This window comes from Salvelinus namaycush, chromosome 11 (genome assembly GCF_016432855.1).
Source record: "Salvelinus namaycush isolate Seneca chromosome 11, SaNama_1.0, whole genome shotgun sequence".
In the NCBI taxonomy this organism is placed as follows: domain Eukaryota; kingdom Metazoa; phylum Chordata; class Actinopteri; order Salmoniformes; family Salmonidae; genus Salvelinus; species Salvelinus namaycush.
The window spans coordinates 8,682,811-8,702,924 of NC_052317.1; the positions used below are offsets into that span (position 1 = coordinate 8,682,811).

General features: G+C 42.2%; 1 protein-coding gene across 1 annotated transcript; it reads left to right on the forward strand.

Annotated features, from left to right (window-relative positions):
* Positions 1-4,481: 4,481 nt before the first annotated feature.
* LOC120055762 (Krueppel-like factor 9) lies at positions 4,482-10,118 on the forward strand. Its single transcript, XM_039003710.1, has 2 exons — positions 4,482-5,245; positions 6,827-10,118. The coding sequence occupies exons 1-2, from the start codon at positions 4,756-4,758 to the stop codon at positions 7,078-7,080; spliced, it is 744 nt and encodes a 247-aa protein (XP_038859638.1). The 5' UTR covers positions 4,482-4,755; the 3' UTR covers positions 7,081-10,118.
* Positions 10,119-20,114: the final 9,996 nt, after the last annotated feature.

Consider the following 20,114-nt stretch of genomic DNA (forward strand, 5'->3'; position numbering starts at 1 on the left):
TTTTACATGTAAACATTTTAAAAAAGCATTTTAAGGTGAATTCAATGATTTTACATTGGTGGATTCGCAGAGTGACTTTTTCAACAACAACAAAAATCACCATATTGGCGTAATTTTTCTGCATATCTGACCTGCATCATAAGGTGACACTTGGAAATCACGTCAATATCCACCACACAGTCGAGAGCCAGTCCATTTCGGCCTGAGGTAGAGCCTTGTAGAGTAGTGGCTATCGTAATGCTGTATCTGTACGTGTATCTCACCCCTCTCTGGTACGAGATGTCAGGGGATGAGGAAGCTGTAGCCAGCAAATAATATACCTATTTTGAATAATCATTATCTGGTAACACTTTATAATAACTTTCATGTATAAGCCATTATAAATGTTTTATATTATAAAGGTTTACATATCATGACATAATTATTTATTAATAGTTTACTAAGGCTTTTGATCTCTTGTCCAATCATGAAAAACAGATACTGAATCTCAACAGAGGTAGCTCTAAAATTAAATTCACAAAATGTAATATGTTTCTGTGAATGCATAAACAAACCAAGGTAATATTTATCAAGGGGAAAACATTGTGACTATATCAGAAAATATACATTTACTTCAGCTTAGAATAAGAGAATGAATGATCACTAAATGATTTGCTCTCACCAATGCATTCTGGACGGCAGAGTTGTTGATCCATCTGAAGGCAATTACCTACTACAGAAAAACATAAAAATCACAATATCTACACACAAACCCTTTAAACAACCTTGAAAACTCATTGAAAATCTCAGATGTAACTTTTAATTCACTCCATACCAATGTCTAATTTTCAAATACAGGTAGTCATAATGAATTCGCTCACGTTCTCCTCTTTCAAAAAGTATCATCAGTTACTGTCCATTATTCACTGAAAAGCACAGTCAGTTATCCCTGTCTGAAATGAGAACTAACTATACGAATAAATCCAATCACAAATCCAATCACAAACCATAGAGAACTTACTGTGTAGTAAAATGAGAGCTGTGAAGATAAGAGAGAGTAGTAATCCAAGCTGGGGCATGGCCATAGCAGTCTCAAGTCACTGCAGCAGCCCAGGCTTCCAAGACTCCACATGTAAGTAGTTGGGCTGAAGAACAGTCACTGTTCTCACACAGCCAGTGAATGGCTATGCTTGTGCCTGTTCCTGCTGCCACAGTGACCCGAACTGCTCAAAACATCCAATCAGGAAATACCTTCCAGCCTGGAGCTACAAACATCCACTGAGCCAATCACTTGACATAACATTGGGCCCCCACTCAATGCAAAGCCTCTCTATGGTATATAAACCCCCATATGGCGAAAGAAGGGTTCCAGACAGAAAAGCACAACACACTGTGGGATTTAAAAGTTTTATATCTGTTGTTTTCTAGTGAGAATCAACAATGTTATGGCAACTTGGTTGTCAAAGTGTTGCAAATACAATACAGTAGACTTCTTCTCTGTGACCCAAGTCTTACAGCTATGCATCTTTGTCCTCATAACCCACCCATTACATTGTAAGTAAGCAAGGGTTGCCCATGTTTATTGTGGGGTTCATTAGGATGGGGGGGCTGTACATAAAGGTCTATCCGATTAATCTTATTGCCTATATGCCCTATTATACGTCTATTACAGCATGATATCCACTATTATTGAGGTCAGATTTGCTTTAGTGAGTAATTATTGTGTGACAGATGGCTTCACAAACAGACAGCCAGAGAACATGGGCTGTGACTGGGTTATGTGAAGCTACAGTATATATGGAGGATGTCATTGGCTGAAGTAGAGGGACATCTAGTGTCCTTGTCTTGCCTCATCTCTTAGGTAATAGACCTCAAATAGAATAGGGACATTCTCAGATGAATTGAAAGAGGAACCGAAACCATTGATTATTTTTACAGAATATAAATGATGATCTACTATGGATGAAATTAAGAAAAAAAAGCATCATACATTTTCATGGTTGTAGAAATATCATACATATTTTTTTTCATGTACTCTATGCACACTGAACAAAATTATAAACACAACATGCAACAATTTCAATTATTTTACTGAGTTACAGTTCATAGAAGCAAAACAGTCAATTTAAATAAATTCCTTAGGCCCTAATGTATGGATTTCACATGACTGGGCAATGGGGCGCAGCCATGGGTGGGCCTGGACGGGGACAGGCCCACCCATTGGGGAGCCAGCCACAGCCAATCAGATTACATTTTTCCACACAAAAGGGCTTTATTACAGACAGAAATACTCTTCAGCACCCCTCAAACAGAGACAAAGTGGAGTCGCAATTCAACGGCTCAGACATGAGATGTATGTGGCAGGGTCTACAGACAATCACGGATAACAAAGGGAAAACCAGCCACTTCGTGGACACCGACGTCTTGCTTCCAGACAAGCTAAATACCTTCTTAGCCCGCTTCGAGGATAACACAGTGTCAACGACGCAGCCCGCTCCCAAGGCCTGTGGGCTCTCGTTCTCCGTGGCCGACATGAGTGAGACATTTAAGCGTGTTAACCCTCGCAAGGCTGTCGGCCAAGATGGCATCCCTAGCCGCGTTCTCAGAGCATAAGCAGACCAGCTGGCATGTTAACGGACATATTCAATCTCTCCATATCCCAGTCTGCTGTCCCCACTTGCTTCAAGATGTCCACCATTGTTTCTGTAACCAAGAAAGCAAAGGTAACTGAACGAAATGACTAGCACTCACTTCTGTTATCATGAAATGCTTTGAGAGGATAGTTAAGAATCATATCACCTCTACCTTACCTGACACCCTAGCCCACTTCAATTTGTTTACCGCCACAATAGACCCACAGACGATGCAATCGCCATTACACTGCCCTATCCCATCTGGACAAGAGGAATAAGAACATCAGAATGCTGTTCAATGACTATAGCTCAGCCTTCAACACCATAGTACCCTCCAAGCTCATCATTAAGCTCGGGCCCTGGGTCTGAACCTCACCCTGTGCAACTGGGTCCTGGACTTCCTGACGGGCCGCCCCCAGGTGGTGCCAGGGCCCTGGGAGTGTGGTACCAGGAAAATAACCTCTCACTCAATGTCGACAAAATGAAGGAGTTGATTTTAGACTTCAGGAAACAGCAGAGGGAGCACGCCCCTATCCACATTGACAGGACCGCAGTAGAGCACATGGAATGCTTCAAGTTCCTCTGCGTATTTTTTATTTTTATTTAACCTTTATTTAACTAGGCAAGTCAGTTAAGAACAAATTCTTATTTACAATGACGGCCTACCCCGGCCAAACCCGGACGACGCTGGGCTAATTGTGTGCCGCTCTACACTTCACGGACGATCTGAAATGGTCCACTCACACAGACAGTGTGGTGAAGAAGGCACAACAGCGCCTCTTTAACCTCAGGAGGCTGAATAAATTTGGCTTGGCACCTAAAACCCTCACAAACTTTTACAGATGCACAATTGAGAGCATCTTGTCGGGCTGTATGGTACGGCAACTGCACCGCCAGCAACCACTGGGCTCTCCAGAGGGTGGTGCAGTCTGCTCAACGCATCACCGGGGGCAAACTATCTGCCCTCCATGACACCTACAGCACCCGATGTCACAGGAAGGCCAAAAATATAATCAAGCAGAACAACCACTCAAGCCACTGCCTGTTCACCCCGCTATCATCCAGAAGGCGAGGTCAGTACAGGTGCATCAAAGCTAGGACAAAGAGACTGAAAAACAGCTTCTATCTTAAGACCATCAGTCTGTTAAATAGTCATCACTAGGCAGCTTCCACCCAGTTACGTAACCCTGCACCTTAGAGGCTGCTGCCCTATATACATAGACTTGAAATCACTGGCCACTTTAATAATGGAACACAAGTTACTTCAATGTTTACATATTTTTGCTTTACTCATCTCCAGGTATATACTGGTTTCTATTCCACTGTATTTTTGTCAATGCCACTCCGACACTGCTCATCCTAATATTTATATATTCCTTAATTCCATTATTTTACTTTTAGGTTTGTGTGTAATATTGTGAATTGTTAGATATTACTTCACAGTTGGAGCTAGAAACACAAGCATTTCGCTACACCCGCAATAACACCTGCCTAACATGTAATGTGACCAATAACATTTTATTTGAACACCTAGGGTAGGTGATGATTCAGGGGAATATGACAAGCCCTAATTTGCAATATAGCCTAACTCATTATGTTGGATTTTATAAGGTACACCTGATGGTGGTGGTGAGTTGGCGGTGTGCCCAATGATGTGGGCTGGTGTGCATAAAATGCCAGGGCCGAATTCATGTTCCAGTCCGCCACTGGCTATGGCTCCCCCATCAACTCAGCCACGACTCCACGCTGTTTGTATCGGTCGTTTGCTTCAACCACGCCCGCAGTTCACGTCAGTCCGTAACGTAAGTTTGTGCGTGGTGCTCTGTACAGGGGGGCGTAGGTTTGACCGGCTTTTCAGAGGCAGACACAATGAACCGTCGGACGATGTAAAGCACGCATGTGGGCAGAAGGCACGGGCAAGTTTGGGCAGTATATATTCTTATTTTGTTTGATATAATTGGATGTTTTCGAGCATACTTATCAGACTTTGTGACGGTATAGGGATAGCTAGAAAGGTCGGTCCAAGGAGTTAGTCTGCTAAAACGAGGTCGACATCTCTGGCTAGTCCGCTTCGACAACGACTCTGAAAACAAGACGGAATTTTACACGATAAAGGACTTGCTAAAGTCAAAGGTAAAACATTATGTCGATGATGGACTATTCCGATTACTTCGCCGCCGAATGTCTGGTGTCGATATCTAGCGGTCCCGTCCTACACCGACCCACCCCAGTTGCAGCCCAGCCCCCTCCCCAGGCCCTTCTTCCTGGGGAGCCTGAAGGGTCGAACGAGGACAGGGAGGTGCGCGAGACAATGAGACTCGAGGGAGCCAACATGATGAAGGTGGCCGGGATCCTCACGGACCTCCACAGCAAGTTCCGGCCCATGTCGGCCTACTCGGAAAGCAGCAACTCCTCGTGTGGGGAGAGCGGCTACACCACGTTGTCTGACTCAACTACCCCTACCATGACCCCCTCTGCTACTCCAATTCCTGGACAGTACAATGCCACTCAGCAACAGTGGGGAGGAGGAGCGCCTCGGTCCCCAGTAAAACGACACCAGTGTACGTTCGACGGCTGTGACAGAGTTTATGGGAAATCGTCTCATCTGAAAGCCCATATCAGAACCCATACAGGTACAATTATGTAGCTAGCTAACTGTAAAAAAAAAATTGGGCATGTAATCTTAACAACCCTTTATTATCCAAGTTGTTCCAGAACTTCTAGTTTGGCCATACTCACTAAACACTCCTCCTTTTGTGTCACTCTCCTCTCTACAAATATCACTTTTTTTTCCCTGGAGAAAGGTGTTTTTCTTCACAGGGATATATACTGTACATTGGGTGGTTGTCGTTTACCCGCGAGTTTGTACAATACTCACCGAAAGAGGGAAAAACTCCCCAACCAGAGGGCTCATAACAAAGAAGTAAACGAACAAAAGAATGGGGCTGGACGAAAAAGCATAGTGACTAGTGACGAACATGTTACATCTAGGCTAGATTTGCATACGACGAGTGAGTTCGAGAGAGAGAAATGTAGCGTTCGGGGGCGTTTGCGCAGGCACCGTGGTTCTTTTAGCTCGAGCTGCCAAATCGTTTAATCCCACCTCGCATCAATGTGGCCATTAGGTGAGAGTCAGTTCTTTGTAGAAAAACACAGTTTTCTTTGTTGAAATCATCCACGTCTGTCATCGTTTTCCACGTCAAAGTTGTATGTTTAGAGCTGTTACTTTGTGTACATGCATCAGGTGTCCGCACAGTCTTGAGGTTCAGGGTCAGTGAAATAACAGGCGCAGATGGATTAGAAGAGGAAGCCGTATTGAAAAGAACAAGTCGTCAGGGAACGCCCACAAAACGGGAGTGGGGGGGGTTGAGGGGTAGGGATCCCGCCTAGCACAGACCGAGTTGGGCGTGTTGCAAAACGTTGGTCCGCTTTGCGGTCTTGAATATAGCCCCTAGCACCCCCTCGTTTGAGTGCTATTACGGCACTGTTCTAGGGCCACGAAATAGCCTTACAGATTTCACATTGGGGTTATCATCTTATATAACGTTAATAGTCAACGTTAAGTGTCCTCACCCCTCAAACCATTTTACAGTAGGTTATTAGCCTGGCTTACCCATTTGTGGAAAATGGTAGTTTGGGAAAGCCTGTTTTAATGAACATTTTCACACTTAATGTGGATAATTTAAAAGGTATTTCACAACTTTGTGTCAAGTTAATCACTTTTGAAACAAGGCAGCCCTTTGAAGGTTTCACATGTCTGAACCCAGTTAGAGCCTTTCCTAGGAGACATGTGGAGGTGTTGAGGGAGGCCTCTTCTATGGCCGCCCACCATATGTTGGAGGTAGCCTACCATATGAGTGTCAATATCTATTGCGGTCTACATTTTGCATTCACTTTTCTACATTTCACTCTTCACTGCCCATATGAACCATGACCAGATAGATTAAAGTTTTTCTTTTCAAAATAGGTTGATTTCCTTGCATAAAAAAAGGGTGCTGATAATATTGTAAACTTTTCTTTACCAAATTGATGGGTATATAAGGGTCTCCCAAGAATTTACCTTACTACCAACCGCTATATGTGTTTCTACCTTAATGGCTTGTGTTAGTGATTGGCACAAGCAGGGCAATGCTTGACCCCCAGTCTGACTGGACTCAGTATTTTAATTCAAAAGTTTGGTGTAGACCTAGACTCTTTCTGTCTCCCTTCACCAGGTGAACGACCCTTTCCCTGCATCTGGTCCGACTGTGAGAAGAAATTTGCCCGCTCTGACGAGCTGGCTCGCCACATGCGCACCCACACGGGCGAGAAGCGCTTCCTGTGCCCACTGTGCGACAAGCGCTTCATGCGAAGCGACCATCTTATCAAGCACGCCCGCCGCCACCCCGACTTCCAGCCGTCCATGCTGGGCCGTAAGAGCTCGTCCTCCGGGGGCCAGGGGGTGTCCAGCCCCGCCATGGGCCAGTAGTGTGAAGGGTCAGTGGGTTCACTCCCACATCTAGGGCTGGGATCAGCAAGGGTCACAGGGCAATCAGATCCACGAGCCAGGCCCCAGCCTGTCCACCACTCACCACAAACAGGACCTGGATGGGGTTGCATTCACCACCTCCCACCCTCGACGGACGAAGACGACACTACTCTCAATGCTCAACACAACCTCAATTCTCCAACCCTTTCCCTGAAAAACACTCACGCATGCAGGGAATTCTCAATGTCTTCAGTCCGCAGTCTCAGCACGCAGCAGTCAAATGGTTTCCTCCTTTCTCGGCTTATTTTAAAGAGATGGCGCTACACGCTTTTTTTTACTGTGCCCGTTTCCTTTTTTTGTTAGCGCCATTTTAGTGATATTTAGCTAGAGGCGTAGCAAGGCAGAGGTCGAGTAGAAGGGGAGCCGCTTTGCTGTCCCACATCCACAGTTTTAGAGGTTGCACATTCCATGTGTTTTTGTCGTATGAGTTTTTTTTGTCGTTCAAATAAATTTAGTTGGCTTAGGTATGTCATGTTTTTGCAATATTGTATTTACTGCATTATCATTTACATTGCAGGCCAGCTTCACTTTCATAGTACTGATGATGAATGGTTTAAACCGCTCAAGACTAGCAGTTTGCAGGCCACCCTTATTAATTCTAGATCAAATTATATATTTTTTTGACCATCCATGAAACGTTGACACATGATACACGTTGTATTATGTCGGATACCGATGCAAATGCTTTAAGCTTCTATTGTAGAGAATATCATTAAATTCTATTAGAGGAAGTAATACTTGTGATGAATTGTAGTCCTTATATTAGGGGTGACGGAGTATACGCTTGGATAGGATAGCGCTGCTTGTGCGTGTGTAAGAGAGTGTGTGTGTGTGTGTGTGTCTGTCTCTATTTCCGTTTTGTTAGAGAAAGAGAAGACGCTTTCTACTATTTTCACTGTCTGTCCAGCAAATGGACATTCTTACTTAATTGTCTCAGTGAACAAACACTTCAGGAAACTCAGAAAGCCTTAAACAATTTCATACTTTTTTTTTTTATACCGTGTTTACAGTTTGAATCAATTCTACAGTTTTACTCCAACTCGTCGACACATCACAACTACACATATGCAATATGAAACTTTTTCTTGCAGGTATTTTGAACGCTACTTGGCTAATTTATGTGATAGGTATTCACTGTATTAATATGCTTCTACAATTGAACACTGTGGAATTTGATAAAGATACAAGTTATCTCATTATATTTATTATAACCAATGGTTAGTAAGCCACATTTGTCCAAGTGCTTTAGGAAGTGCTATAAAGGATAGATTGGGATTATTACGTGTATTTTGTTTTGTTTGTTTATTTGCTGGTCATTCAGGTCCTCTCTCGTCATAATGACTTGATTCTATATATCTGGCTTTTCTCAGACACGATACCACTGTACTCTCAGAGCCTTGTTAAAACGGTCATTTCTTCCACAGGAAGATTGAATTGCATGACTAAGGCACCTCCTCATAGAGTCCCTCCAATGTCTTCCTTCTCTCATGTCTCCACTAACAGACTGACTTTAATTGTTCATTTTTGCTGCATTATTTGAGCACTGTTCATTCCATTGTAATGGGATGTATTCAACTTTTTAGTTGAAACGCTTTTGCCATTTGTACACATTTTCACAAGTTATTACAATCTGACAGCTGTTGGTAACTGCGGGCAGTTATCTCAAACACTCATGGACTATATAACTTCAAAGGCACAATATTACTTATCAAATACTTTTACTATGTTTTTGAATGAATTGTGAATGTCTCCATGGGATCTCATCATTTTACAAATGCTTTTGTTTCATTTTCTGACATGGTGACTACGCAAGTCTGCCTCGTCAAAATTGTAATTATTCCACAAAGAGTAACAATAATTTACCTCACAATTTGTTTTGTGTAATATTTGTCTTCCCTTGGAAAGTAGTTGGATCAAAATTGCTTCAAAAGCCAATCGAGCCTTAGGTTTGAACTTCTTCTGCTCTTCAATTGAAAACGACACTCCGCCAGGGGAAACGTCTCTTTAGTTTGTCTTGTCTATGTTCTTATGTATGCTGTGTGTACAGAGTTTTGACTGTGCTTAACACTTATTTTTTTCCATAGTATTTTTACTACCCCCTGGGTGTTCAGTAGTGCTGATCATCAGTTTTGGCATGCGTCTTATACAAATGTGCTGTTATGTATCACTACCCTGCACAATATTGAAGATTTCAATTTGGACCTACTGCGTTAGATGTATTAATAGATGAATTCTGTAACCTACATAAGAACTTCATAACCCATACATTTCATAAACTAATGTCGACAACCGCAAATTGCTATCTCAGTTATGTCACCATTTGCCGTTAACATAGGCATTTATGAAACACTCAACTGCTTACAAATGTGTAATGTATGGGTTATGAAGTCCTTATGTAGGTAACCCTTCAGATAAAGTTACCAATTAATCAATAGAGATTTGACAAACCACTTAAACTGGCTTTGGGGGAGGACACAACCACATATCTCAAACTATGTCATTCACTTCACTGAACACCTAGGGCAAACAATGCCTATTGTTTCCCACCATACACTAATAAAAAATAATAGGCATTGTGCATACAAAACCAATGTTTTTAGATTTTTTTTTAAGCTACATTTTTACATGAATAATGTAATTATTTAAGAAACTTCTTATTACAGCTTTGTTTTACGTCGATAAGAGGAACTGTTGAAATAATTTAATACGGCTGTGACATGCTCTCTGATATTTATACTCTCAGGTGTCTTTTAAGAATTGAGCGCTGGAACTTCCATATTTCCTGTGCAACACCCAAGTCTAAGCATGTGTTTCTATTATTTTGCTGATTAATTTATTATGACTTATCATTTGTGTGGTTTCATTCTTTTTTTCATAGCTCATTCTTTTTGGTGATATGGAACAATGCTAATAATTTGGTTCCATTGTTTGCTTGATACAAAACTGCCAGTGCTTTTTAAAATAATAAATACGAACCTTAAGTTGAATGTTTTGGTTGTGTGGGTCATGTTCTTCTTAATAGGTGACTTAACAGATACTATTGACTTGAAACTGTATTTAAATGTTCAGTTATACTTGACATATATTCACTTCATTGTCAATATTGTTAACGTTAAAGGGAAGGTTGTCTGAGATGGCATTTAAAGTAAGGAACATTTGATCAATCCCTTTTTTAAATGGATAATTCACCCAAATGACAATATTACATTGTGTTTCTTACCCTGTAAGCAGTCGATAGACAAAGTATGATATGACAGAAATACATGCTTTGGTTGTTTACCTGGCCACTGCTAATTTATTTGCGTCTGTGGCACAATCCAATGCAAATTAATGGTATCTATATTAGCATTGTTTACGCTTTGTCCAAATCATCTATAAGTAGTGCCGAGCGATTAACCGAAATGTCAGTTATTTTTCATTTTTGAAACAAATTTGTGAACATTGGTTCAATCATTAGTATTCCATTTCTTTGTTTCTGTGAGCTCAACGCGCGCATTGCACTGCAGTTTCTCTAGAAAGAAATCAGATCATGCCTGTACTGTGCAATGTAGTAGGGAGTTGTAGTTTCCAACAGGCCAATGTTGTACATAGTTTAGCACAGCAAATGTGATAATTAACTACATTGACCATAATCCACTGCGCGACTACATGTCCGGTCTGTGTTGAGGAGATGCATAGAGAGCAGTTGCTTCTAAGATATTGGTATTCAGCAGTCATAAAAGTATGCCTTATTTACTTCGAAGAACTACTAAAATAGTGATTTTGAAATGAGATGACTTGGAATTAAATAATAGTCATCAAATAAAACAAATGTAATATACACAACTGAAATATGTTATTAAAGTAATGTGAATAACTGATGGTTAAAAAGTGATAAGCAATCATGGGACTTTTATGAATGATTTAATTCTGTGTTAAAGCATTCAACCCACATATTGCATGATGCATTTTATGTTTAAAAAAATAATCAAATCGTAATTATTTTTTAATAATCGAACCAACCTCAAAAAGCACTAATTGCTCAGCACCATCTATAAGTAACTTCAACTTCAATACATTTTGGGATGATTGTTTGTGACCTTAACCTTGGCCTCTGGTTCAAATTGCGGGGGCATCGAGCCTGGTAACAACGTAGCACTGTTTGGAACTTTTGACAAAGCCAATTTTGACTTTGTGGCTGTGGAAGCTAGTGGAAACGGAGAGGGATCGAGCCTGCAATAGTTGCATTAGATGAGACTTCACAATATATTATTTTGGGGAAGCCCAATTGATTCTGAGTTCGGGCATATGTTTATTTGTGAAAACTATTTCTAAGATGTGTAAGCCTACTTTCAGATTTTCCAAATTCACTTCCTTGTTTAAATCACTTTGAAGTCCACAATGTATGGGGAAGGTTGCGCTAGATGGTGATGCTCTGAGAGATCAGCCAATTATAATTTTCTCTGAATGCTTAAACACCAACAGTGATTCTTGAAGCAGTATCTCTGAAACCATTAACACTAGTAGCCAATGCATTTACCAAGTGTGCCAAACTGAATGCACGTTCTCTGCTTTGTAATTTTATAACACGTTTTTCAAAACTGTGAACTCAACTCACTGCTTTACACTCAGTTTGCAATTTAATAATACACCTCTAGCAAAACTGTAAACATTGGTCTCTACATTGCTACACTATTTCGCCAATTGCCTTTCCACATTGACACATGTGAAAACCCTTTTAGATCATGAGTTCACTTACAAATCAGAGCTTGAGCAGTAAATAGACCACAGGTAAACATTTGGTTTGGACAACAATGGAGGCCAATATTGGACACAGAGTAAGAGGGGTGAGAACTAGAGGAGGACGAGGAGGTGAAGTAGGACGGGGAGGAGGAAGGGGAGTCAGGAACACAATAACTGATGAAATCAGGGCGACTGGTTGACCATATTGCCAACCATTGGATGAGCATGAGGGAGGCGGGTTCAACCATATCTGAGCCGCTATACTGTTGCAGGTATCATTCGGATATTTCAAAATGAAAACCGGTAAGTAACTAAGTGCTGTAGTCTTACTGGTACAGTAATATGTACTGTACTTTCATAATGAGAAGGATCTGTCACTGAAACCATTCAAATGTTTTTACAGAACTGCAAAAAAAACAGTATCTGGTGGAAGAGGTCGACTGTTCAGCCCAGAGCAGGAGACCCACATTGTAAATATGGTCATTGCAAATAACTGCATCAGACTCAGAGAACTGCAGGACCACATAATGGTAGATAACACCATATTCCAAAACGTCAACAGAGTGAGTCTGCACTGTCTTGTCTACTGAAACGCAATAGAATTAGGATGAAGCAGCTGTACAGTCCCTTTCGAAAGAAACTCAGACCGTCTAAAACAACTGAGATATGAATATGTGCAGGTAAGCTATACTATCTTATCATTGGTACTGGATCTGGAAGTGTATGGTGCCACATCATATTGACTGATCCCTGTCTTTTCCTACTGTGCTACATTGTTTTCGTCTAGTCGCGGAGCTAGAAGCAGTGCATCATGAGCTAATATATGTGGACGAGTCAGGTTTCAACCTTGCAAAAACAAGGGGCTGCGGCAGAAATTTCATCGGACACCGTGCCATCATCAACGTCCCGGGACAACGTGGTGGCAACATAACAATGTGTGCGGCTATTAGTCAAAACGGCGTCCTTCACCATCATGCAATCCTGCACGACACTCCAGGTGATACTTTCCACGCTGCCTAGCTCAAGACAACATCGCATGCGATGTGGATGAAGTCTTATGGTCAGAACCACAAAGAAGGCCATTTTTTTTCTGTTCTTTTTTTTCTAGCACAAATGTTTTTGTTTTCTTCTACTGCGCTTTTGTTCTTTGAGGAGTGTTAGAACATTTGGAGAGAAAAAATATATATACTTTTGCCCCCTATTTGTATTGATAGTGTGTTATGTTCGGAATACACATCCATACTTTACACATTTGGATACCTGTGTGTATGTGTTTACTACATGTATGACAAACCTTTATTGCAAACTGCTATGCCCTGCACACAGAAAAAGCAAAAGCCACAAGTGTTTTTCATTTATACTATCAGTGCCTAGTTGGTGCTTTGTGTGCTTATACAAATTATGATTTGTGTGTACTGTATTGAGGCAAAAACACAATTTTCTAAAAGAGTTTGAAGAGTTTTGCAAGAATTGTTTGCTTGTATAATGTTTTGCTGGTTTGGTGTAAGGTTTTGTGGTTAGTGTGCTGAGTTTTGAAAAAATTGCCTACAGTTTCAAAGATAGTGCCTAAGCAATCAGAAAAAACTAAAACCGGCGGCTGTTTTTGCAGCTCCTGCCATAGACTCCCATTCAAGTTCCATTTTGAGGCGCTGTGAAACCAGACGGTTCGACAGAGAGACAGAGCTGGCTGATGGATAGAGTTAATCTCTGTGTATGCTGGCGGGCAAGGGTGGAGGCATGCCTCCTTCTTTGGCGATGCCTGAGGGCAAGGACAGTTGTTTTCAGACATGCCCGGTCTGAAAACAACCCCTTCCCCTTGCTCCACAAGGCCCCTCCACCTGGAACTATCACCATATTGTTTGCACCGTTTTGGTCACTATCTGGTCTCTTAAAGGAAAAATCCACTCAAAAACTTTTGGTATTTATATAATTCGTCCACTGTTGATACAGTCATAAAATGCATCACCATGATGATGTGGCAGGTGACACTTTGCATCTTGATAGTCCAATATCTTGAAAACTTGACTACTGACATGCAATACATTTTGGGACAGTAGCAACAGTAGACTAATGAAAAAAATGCCAAAAGATAGTTGTTGAGTGAAGTTTTCCTTTAAGATCAGCAAACACAGGGTTTACACGGGCAAATGTCACTCAACAAGCATGTACTTGCTAAATAAGGTGCTTGCTGGAGAAAGATAGTGTGAAAAAGAGTGAACACTGCAGTTAAAAAAGCAAAAGCCTGTATGAAAATATACTTTGTCCAACCACTGGAACTCACCTTGGGTGCTTATTGAACATGAAAGGCGGGTTTTCGTCCACAGGCAGCATCTTGCAAAAGGGCCCCCAGGAGGCTCTTGCCCCTCTGCAGGGACAGGGTGTAGACCAGGATCCAGTGGGAGTAAACAGGGTGTACCATGTTACAGACCCCCTCCACCCAGCGCTTTGGCTGCTTCACCTTTAGCCGCTTATGCCCCACATACAGTGCATTCGGAAAGTATTCAGACTCCTCTGAATGTCCTTGAGTGGCCCAGCCAGAGCCCGGACTTGAACCCGATCGAACATCTCTGGAGACCTGAAAATAGCTATGCAGTGACATTCCCCATCCAACTGACAGAGCTTGAGAGGATCTGAAGAGAAGAATGGGAGAAACTAGCCAAATACAGTTCTGCCAAGCTTGTAGCGTCATACCCAAGTAGGATCGAGGCTGTAATCATTGCCAAAGGTGCTTTAACAAAGTACTGAGTAAAGGGTCTGAATACTTATGTTAATGAGATATTTACAGAGGGGTTTTTGTATAAATTTGCAACAATTTCTAAAAAAACGTTTTTGCTTTGTCATCATGGGGTATTGTGTGTAGATTGGTGAGAAAACAATTAGAATTGAATACATTTTAGAATAAGGCTGTAACGTTACAAAATGTGGAAAAAGGGAAGGGGTCAGAATACTTTCCGAATGCACTGTAGCTGAGGTAGAGAGGGAGAAGCTTCAACCTTGTTCCATTCGTTTTATTAAGTATTCCTAGAAAAATAAGCCATTTTAGCCTATTGAGCTGCGCTGTCTGTCTATCTGGGTGTGTTCGCGTGTGTGTGTGCAGCCAATCAGCTCTCACATCAGATCCCAATCCAGTCCCTCTTGGTCCACATTCTCCATGATGGTCACCAGTCTGCTGCGGAACCGCGTATTCCAGCACCAGCATATGCTGCAGTCCCTGTTTCAAAACCTAGAGGGTGACATTCACCACAGGACGGCCACTGAGCCAGGGTTCGAATCTCCAAATGCTTGATACATTAAAACAATTTACATCGCCTTCTACACTATATATACAAACGTATGTGGACACCCCTTCAAATTAGTGGATTCGGCTATTTCAGCCACACCCATTGCTGACAGGTGTATAAAATCAAGCACACAGTTATGCATTCTCCATAGGAAAACATTGACAGTAGAATGGCTTTACTGAAGAGCTAAGTGACTCTCAGCATTGCACCGTCATAGGATGCCACCTTTCCAACAAGTCAGTTCATCAAATTTCTGCCCTGCTAGAGCTGCCCCAGTCAACTGTAAGTGCTGCTATTGTGAAGTGGAAGCGTCTTGGAGCAACAACGGCTCAGCCACGAAGTGGTAGACCACAGAACGGGACCGCCAAGTGCTGCAGTGCGTGGCACGTAAAAATCGTCTGTCTTCGGTTGAAACACTCACTACCGAATTTCAAACTGCCTCTGGAAGCAACGTCAGCACAATAACTGTTTGTTGGGAGCTTCATGAAATGGGTTTCCATGGCCGAGCAGCCGCACACAAGCCTAAGATAACCATGCACAATGCCAAGCGTCTGCTGGTGGAAACGTGTTCTCTGGAGTGATTAATCACGCTTCACCATCTGGCAGTCCGACGGACGAATCTGAATTTGTCAGATGGCAGGAGAACACTACCTCCCCTAATGCATAGTGCCAACTGTAAAGTTTGGGGAAGGAGGAATAATGGTCTGGGGCTGTTTTTCATAGTTCGGGCTAGGCCCCTTAGTTCCAGTAAAGGACAATCTTAATGCTACAGCATACAATGACATTCTAGACGATTCCGTGCTTCCAACTTTGTGACAACAGTTTGGGGAAGGCCCTTTCCTGTTTCAGCGTGACAATGCCCCCGTGCACAAAGCGAGGTCCATACAGAAATGGTTTGTTGAGATTAGTGTGGAAGAACTTGACTGGCCTACACAGAGCCCTGCCCTCAACCCCATCGAACACCTTTGGGATGAATTGGAAAGCCGACTGTGAGCCAGGCCTAATCGCCCACTATCAGTGCCCGACCTCACCAATGCTCTTGTGGCTGTGGAAAGCATTCCAAAACGAATGGAGGCTGTTAGTGGAAAGCATTCCCAAAAGAATGGAGGCTGTTATAGCAGCAAAGGGGGGACCAACTCCATATTAATGCTCATGATTTTGTAATGAGATGTTCGACGAGCAGGTGTCCACATACCTTTGGTCATGTAGTGTATCCTGTATCACTCCATTTATCAAGTCACAAACTAGTTGTAGTAAAGTAGTTTGAGCACTGTTACAGATCCTTAACACAATCAATAAAAGTAGCAGCTATCAATGTTTTTATTAGGATTTTTATGCAATGTTTTGCAGGTGTATAGAATAAATTTGCATGTATGGACTAGATTTGCACCTGTTTCCAGATGTTGTAGTGACTGAGGAAGCAGCCGAGTCAGGACACGCCCCGAATACGTGTCTTTGTACTCAGGCAACATGTCTATGCCCATTGCCTGCAGCTGGGAGGTGTTCAGAGCTCCGAACAAAAGAGAAGAAAATAAAAGATTAGTTAACATCATTCCAAATGTTCAAACCCAGCCCAGATGCTTAGTGCTAGATTTACTTCAGGTCTGCACCTGTGCAGCATTGGCACCTGTTTTTTATCAGACAAAATGTAGCACAAACGTTCGAAGAAAAGATCAAAGGAAGATTATGATATAGATAATAATCGAAGTTTCACGGTTTTTATGAATCCCGTGCTTCACTAATTGGAGCAATAGTGGAGTGGAGTGAGGATTCAGTATGGATAGCAGGCAATGTCTTTTATTCTCTTCAGAAGTAACAGGTGCAGGCGTTACGTAATGTGCTTTTTGGTTGTGGTGTCGTACTTGCCATCCACCACCTCTGTCAGTGTAATATGGATGCCCAGAACGGAGAGGGTGCTCAGCATTCGATCCCGCCGCTCAAAGCGCTACTTCGGATGAATCCGAAAGATATAGAATGAAGGTGGGGAGAATAGACAGTTCCATCCTTTATCCCCTTTCTCATGATTTGTATGAAATGAATAACAGTGGATGTCTAAAGACACAGTATACAGTGGATGTACTGTAAGGGCATTCTCAGAACCTCATCAAATCCAATCTTTTCCAGGTTTAAGTGTATGGTGCATGTATTTGTACGGCTTCATGATCAACCTTTGAATGCTCGGCTATGAAATGTCAACTGACATTTACTCCGGAGGTACTGACCTGTTGCACCCTCTACAACCACTGTGATTATTATTCAACCCTGCTGGTCATATTTTAAATTTTGAACATCATGAAAAACAATATAGCCATGTACTGTTATAATCACTACCTGGCACAAGCCAGAAGAGGACTGGCCACCTCTCAGAGCCTGGTTCCTTTCTAGGTTTCTTCCTAGGCTCCTGCCTTTCTAGTGAGTTTTCCCTAGCCACCGTGCTTCTACATCTGCATTACTTGCTGTTTGGGGTTTTAGGCTGGGTTTCTGTATAGGCACTTTGTGACATCTGCTGATGTAAAAATGGCTTTATAAATACATTTGATTTGAATTTGATTTGACAATCGACTGCAGAAAAATATCTGTATTAGACTCTTATTATTAAATAAAAGCAGATCACACTGTGTTAAGACATTGGCTATCTATGATTTCCAAAGGAATTCCTCAGTCTCTCATTAATGACCATTTTGGGGATTCTCTCAAGAGAGGGATCGTGATGAAGGAGAGAAAGAGATAGATAGTGAGCTATAACGGAGGAGTGGGCATTCTGACAAGGCTGTTAGACTCCCCTCACTTTAACAGCTTCACAGGTACTGGTCTGTAGGTGTGGGGAAAGCACTAAAGGAAGTAGAAGGCAAGCGTGGAGGGATATATTTAAAGATAGTGAGGGGGGTGTGTGTGAGAGAGAGAGAGAGAATATCCTAAACTAAATCAGAATGCTCAGACCTTGCTCGAACATTCGTGGAAATCATGCATTAATGTCATTCCAAGATTTGTGCAGAAATGTAAGAAAGGATTCGTCTCACTCAGAGCCTCAGTCATGGTGTGGCTAAATCTCTCCACCTCCTCCTCCTGACCTTGCTGTTGCTTCGGGGGCAGAGGCAAATGCCCATAGTGCTCTCTGTTGCATATGTACATCTGCACGGAATCACAGGGTCATGATATAACATAATACATTAGACACATACACGTTACATGTATTGCATGTTTGATTGAGTCTGCCTGGAGTGGCAGATACTGTAGGTGGGGGTTGCACTTTTGGGACTATTCTATTGTGAATATTGCACCAGAAAGAAATGCTATTTAAACCCAGATCTGACCCCAATTCAATATGCAGTAATGAACGGTGCATTTAAACACAATTCATTACGACTCCATGTCTGACCTGCCCACCGCGCAGAGAAGGCGAAGACCATGATGTCATCCAGGGGAAAGGTGTAATCGTGGTGTGGAGGGTGCACGGCCAGCGCCCGGGCGGCGCCCCGCCTCAAGACCACCAGGAAGGTAGAGTGCACCATGGGAACACCGAAGCAGCCCTGGTTCTTCCAGTTTCTGATGGGGATGTACTCTGGGGTGCACTTGTAGTAACCCTGAGAGGGCAAGCAGAGACGCAGTAGACTAAATTGAGCATTAAGTAGTGGCCCAAAGGCCAAATCGGGCCCCTATGACATTTTATGTAGCCCTTGAAATGAAAAAAACTTCAATAATATCCTCCCCGGTCATTTGCATATTTCAAGTCTTCAAATACAATGGTGGGCACTGAGCACACATGAAAGAACATGATGTAATACAATGAATCAAAAAGGAAACACATTTAATTAGCATTAATTGTATAAATTATCATGCGTTACAAACATTGTTGACGTCTACATTTAAAAAAAGACACACTCGCTAATTGAATTGAATATTAATGTCATAGATAGAAAACTGAATGCAAATCACACTGAAGTGGCAAACAAACCAGCAAAACTGAAATGAAATTGGGAAAGGACAGAAGAGCTAGCCATACGGTCACATAACACTGAGGGACAGTGCCAAGGGAGTGCTGGTGTGAAGCAACATGGCAGAAGGCAAATCATCAAATGGCTCCATCTGTTTCTCTGCCCTCTAACAATACCCTTACTCATCTTGACACTAACAGAGCCAGACAGCCAGACAAGACAGAGAGACAAGTGCAATGCTTCAGATTGAATTAACATTCGGATGGCAACAAACCATAAAGTTGTCTTCCCGAGAAGGGGGCCAGTAGTGGGCCAAAAAAAAGATCAAATAAGGTCAGATGCAGACTGTGTTGAAGTAACAATGTTTATTACAGCAACAGGTGCAAAGGTACAGGACAGCAGGCAGGCTCATGTCAGTAATCAAGAGATGGGGCAAAGGTAAACGACAGCAGGCAGGCAGAGTGGTCAGGTGGGCAGTGTCAGGACAGGCAAGAGTCAAAACCAGGAGGACAAGAAAAGAGACTGGGGAAAAGCAGGTGCTGACACAAAACTGCTGGTTGACTTGACAAACAAGACAAACTGGCAACAGTCAAACAGAGAACACCGGTATAAATATAATGGGGAAGATGGGAGACACCTGGCGGTGGGTGGAGACAATCACAAAGACAGGTGAAACAGATCAGGGTGTGACACTATAAGTGTTTTCACACGTGAACACTGGGTGTAGGTAATCAGTAAATCAGTGTGGCATATGGAATGGCAGTGGTTTCCAAATGAAGCACATGATGTGTCTAATATAGAGCTGTATTTAGTGTTTCACAATTTGCAAACTGAGTGTAAAGCAGATAATGTGCTTGCAGTTTTGCAGACTTGGTCTGAATTTTGGTACATGAGTTAATGGTTTCACTGAGTGCCTCAAGTACCACTTTTAGTGTGTTTGTAAAAAGATTGTAAAAAAAAAAGATTGTAAAAAAACTAATGTGACCAGTGATTCCATGTCTATGTATACAGGGCAGCAGCCTCTAAGGTGCAGGGT